The 4,226-nt window shown below is 40.8% G+C and overlaps 1 protein-coding gene across 1 annotated transcript in view; it reads right to left on the reverse strand.

Moving 5' to 3' along the window:
* Nucleotides 1–1,015: 1,015 nt before the first annotated feature.
* Nucleotides 1,016–4,226, reverse strand: part of esrrb (estrogen-related receptor beta) — a 61,678-nt gene continuing 58,467 nt past the window's right edge. Inside the window, exon 7 of the mRNA XM_016533077.1 lies at nt 1,016–2,567. Coding sequence (XP_016388563.1) covers nt 2,323–2,567 — 245 coding nt within the window. The 3' untranslated portion in view covers nt 1,016–2,322. The remainder of the gene's footprint in view (nt 2,568–4,226) is intronic.

Here is a 4,226-nt window from a genome sequence, read left to right on the forward strand (position 1 = left end):
ATGCAGCTGATTGTTGTCATACCAAAATATATAGATCGAAATGTATATAGAGTGCTGCAGCCGTGACGCCAAAACCCGGAAGAGTAATTCGCCACAGATTTTCCAATGGGTTTTATTCATGGTATTTTTCAACATGAGTAAAAGGTCTGTGGTAAATTAAAATTGACGTTACATTCGGACGTTTTGCTCTACAATGTAAATTACACACCCAGAATGAAAACATGAATCCTGAGGCAGTTATGTTTGTAATAAGTAACTACATGAGAGCGTTTGGAGGCATGAGTGTGTGCAGTTAACATTGGAGAACAAAACGTCCAAGTATCATGAATTGAAAAACCCCATTATAAAAACCTGGAGCCTTTGACGTCACAACTGCAGCACTCGATTGATTTCAATGCAATGAAGGCTAAGGAATGCACTGCATGTTTTCTTGCTTAATGTGCAAACTGAGCATGATCTATTGAAGTCCATGTCTAACCACAGGTCAAAAGTTGTGGTTTCAGCCACACAAGCTTGCGAAGCTGTTTGCAAACGTTTGGTTTTAAGAAACACTAGCTATGTTTCCATCCACCTATTTGTATGCACATTTTGGGATACCGCATAGAAAAACGCTGGATGAAAATGCTAAGATGCGCATACATTTTAAAAATGCACATAAAAAAAAATGTATGCGCTCATCCAAGTAGGATAAATTTCTTACCCGGTAAGAAAACATGCGCATAAGCTACCATAGAAACACTTTTACCGAATAAATTCCTTAATGTGCATCAAAAACGACAAGTGACTTTGTGATGGGACAGCATAACTGTACCAACCAATGAACCGATCTCGTTGCACAGCATCTGAAATGCTAGTTTTGTCATTCTAAAATGCTTGAGCAAAGTCTCGTCAAAGTGCTTCGTTATAATTAACGCATTTCGTCTGCACGCTCTATAGCTTGTAATTTATTGTATACAAAAATGATTATATACAGTGCCTTCTCCTACTGCAGCAAATTAAATTTTTCTTGGTGTTATTTAGCGCACGTTAATCAAGAAGTGACGATTTTGTTCTCTTGAACTCACTGGATGCTTTCTTCACCAATGTTTTAAGCGATATTCCAGTTTAATTCGTAACTTTGGATGGAAACATAGCTACTGAATCGCTAAACTATGTCGGTAACGAGCATAGCTGCTTTTGGGAAACGCACCCCAGGACGCAATCAAACCCTCAGGTCCTTCAGTATCGAATCCCGACAGCGCCACAGTTCACTTCAAGACATCAGTAGCGTCCGCCGATGTCTCGGTCCACTCAGTGACCCCGCTGCTGTTTTCACAGCTAATGCTTCTCGGGATATTCCTAATGGATAACTGGGACTAATGGCCATATGGTGGTCTGCTGTAAAGTGGATCTAAGGGTAATAAGCTGTTTATAGGGCCGGAGAGTTCGAAGTGATGCTATTGTGTCAACATGAGGTCAAACACCCCTCCTGTTCAATCTGCTGTCGACTTCCAAGACCTAAAAATAAAGCTGGTGATAAAGACCCGCACCTGCTGCCCACCTTCATTCAGATACATGGCTATAAAAGTCCTGGCAGGGTCCAAGCAGATGATGACGGGCACCTCGTTTCCTCGGCCGGTGGCTTAACAAGCCCAAAATAGGCCGTTTGACATACGGGCATCTGAGCGTTTGAACACGGAGCGTCCTGGACGTCTGCCACGCATCGTAAATCCTTCGATCTCTCCACCCACCGACTACATTTAGGCCGAAACACCGACGACAACAATAACAAGTAGTTTAAAAAAGCAGTACAGTGCAACACAAGAGATGGGCGCTCCTCATCGGCTCGATTTATTGCTGAGTTACTAGAGTAAGATGACTGAGATCCCGGACGAACGTGTCACAAATGCCGTCCTCCCAGGATTCAAGAAGAGGTATTTTCAAGGACGTCAGCAAGTTCACATTTAGGGAAGAACCGGCAGCAGCTTCCACGTCCAGCCTCGGCCAAATCCTGCCATGAATATTTACAAGTCCTCAAGGTGTCCTGGCGTCGTCCGAGGGCCGCACTGAGGTTGTTGGCGACACGTACAGAGAGTTAGCGGAACGAAAAATGACTACTCACTTTGAAATGACTTACAGTTTCTTCCATCATATATAAGCACAGATCAAGAACAAAAAGCATCACTGTACAAGTACATAGTATTTGTTATAGATTTTTAAATTATTTTTCCATTTATATTTATGCTTTAAACCAAGTTATTATTTTTTTCCAGGTCTTTAAAAACGTCTCAGGCCGTCCTCCGCAGTCTCTGGCCCCGATGATGTCACGCGACGAGCGGCCAATCAGACCTTGGCCTCCAGCATCTCCAGGAAGAGTTTGTGCATGGGCACCTTGCCCTGCATCTTGATGCTGTAGAAGTGCTGGATGGCCTTGGTGGCCGTCTGCCGGAGCAGCGGCAGCGTCATGAGCAGCTTCCCCGCCCGCTGAGGGTCTTCTGTGTGCTGACAGCTCTCGTAGTCCTGCAGCGCTTCGTGAAGGGCGTCCTGGAGCTTCTGTACCGACTCCACGTCCTCTATGTGCATGGAGTCTGTCACCAGAACAACAAACATCACACATGCTGAGTACTACACCCACACGGCCAATATGCTATATGCAGCAAACCATAAAACTGCCTGGCCAAGTGTAAAAAGTAATAAAAAAAAAAAAAGAATGATTGAAGTACGTTTTACAAGAAATACCATTTCAGTCTTTCTGCTTCGAAATGTCACTTTTTTTTACATTCATTCTGTTACTTGCCTTTTTTTTTTAAAGCTGTTTATACACACATTTTCAAAACTTTGTCTCTTTTTTTCAAAACTTTACACACAAATCCGAGAATTGCACTCACAAAATGCAAAATGCCTCACTCGTCTCTTGCAAAACGAAGCACTGCATTCAAAATATCACAAACGCAAACATTTGCAAACACCTTTGCCATAATATTAATTCCCTGTTAGATTTGTGTTGTGTTTTGCAAAAACTGTTTTATGAAATTGAAAACTGAGTCAAAGGCCGAGAATTAGTGTATGGTTTTGCAGATTTGGTGTGTGCTTCTGCTGTTTGAGTGTCAGCTTTCAGAAACTGTGTGACAAGTGAAGATTTAGTGTGTAAGCAGTTGAAAAAAAAACTGTAATTGTGCTATTTCTTTGAAATGATTATTAATTATAGTTTTTGTTTATTTTAATAATTAAAATGAATCAGCACAACTGTTTTCAACATTGATAATAATCAGAAATGTTTCTCGAGCAGCAAATCAGCATATTAGAATGATTTCTGAAGATCATGTGACACTGAAGACTGGAGTAATCATGCTGAAAATACAGCTGCACATTACAGAAATAAATTACAGTTTAACAGATATTCACATAGAAAGCAGCTGTTTTAAATCCTATTAATATTTAACAATTTTTACTGTATTTTTTGATCAAATAAATGCAGCCTTGGTGAGCAGAAGAGACTTATTTCAAAACATTGGAAAAAATTTACTGACCCCAAACTTCTGAAAAATAGTGTATATAAATACTGATATAAAAAGTATTTATTTGACAATGTTTTATATTATAAATATGATCCATGCTACTATTTAGAGAATACATACTGTATGTCATGTTATTTATCATGTCAATAATTAATAATGCACACAACAGTGCACAAAAAAGAAAGAAAGAACGAAAAAAAAAACAGATTGTCTTAGTTAGAGGTCGACCGATATGAGTTTTTCTCTGGCCGATGCCGATATTTAGAAATCAGGGCAGCTGATGGCCGATATATGATGCCGATTTTTTTGGCCGATATGTTTGGCCGATTTTTTTTCGCCACGAGCGATGACATTGTGGAGGCTATTGTCGGACCTACACACACATTTCACGTGGAAAGTTAACGTGCACATTATAATCAGCCCAGAAGTTTCGTCTGAATTGCATGTTTCTACTTTCACATGCAAATGACTTGTTGCACTTATGAATATGATAACTTTCCGGCATCAATTCTAGTAGGGTAAAACGTAATTACGCTTTCGAAACGGTCTGTTTTGCCCTGCCATCATTAGCTGAAGCTGTGTGTGAACAAGAAGTGGCTGCAGAGTGTGAGTTGCTCCGTCTCTCACGCAACCAGAGAGAGATTCTCCGGCGTTCCGCAACAACGCTTAGCAGCCTGCAGATACGCCTGCCTATAAATCGGCCTAATTTGCAGCACAATCGGCCGATGC

This window comes from Sinocyclocheilus rhinocerous, unplaced genomic scaffold (genome assembly GCF_001515625.1).
Source record: "Sinocyclocheilus rhinocerous isolate Xijiao unplaced genomic scaffold, SAMN03320098_v1.1 scaffold365, whole genome shotgun sequence".
Taxonomy (NCBI): domain Eukaryota; kingdom Metazoa; phylum Chordata; class Actinopteri; order Cypriniformes; family Cyprinidae; genus Sinocyclocheilus; species Sinocyclocheilus rhinocerous.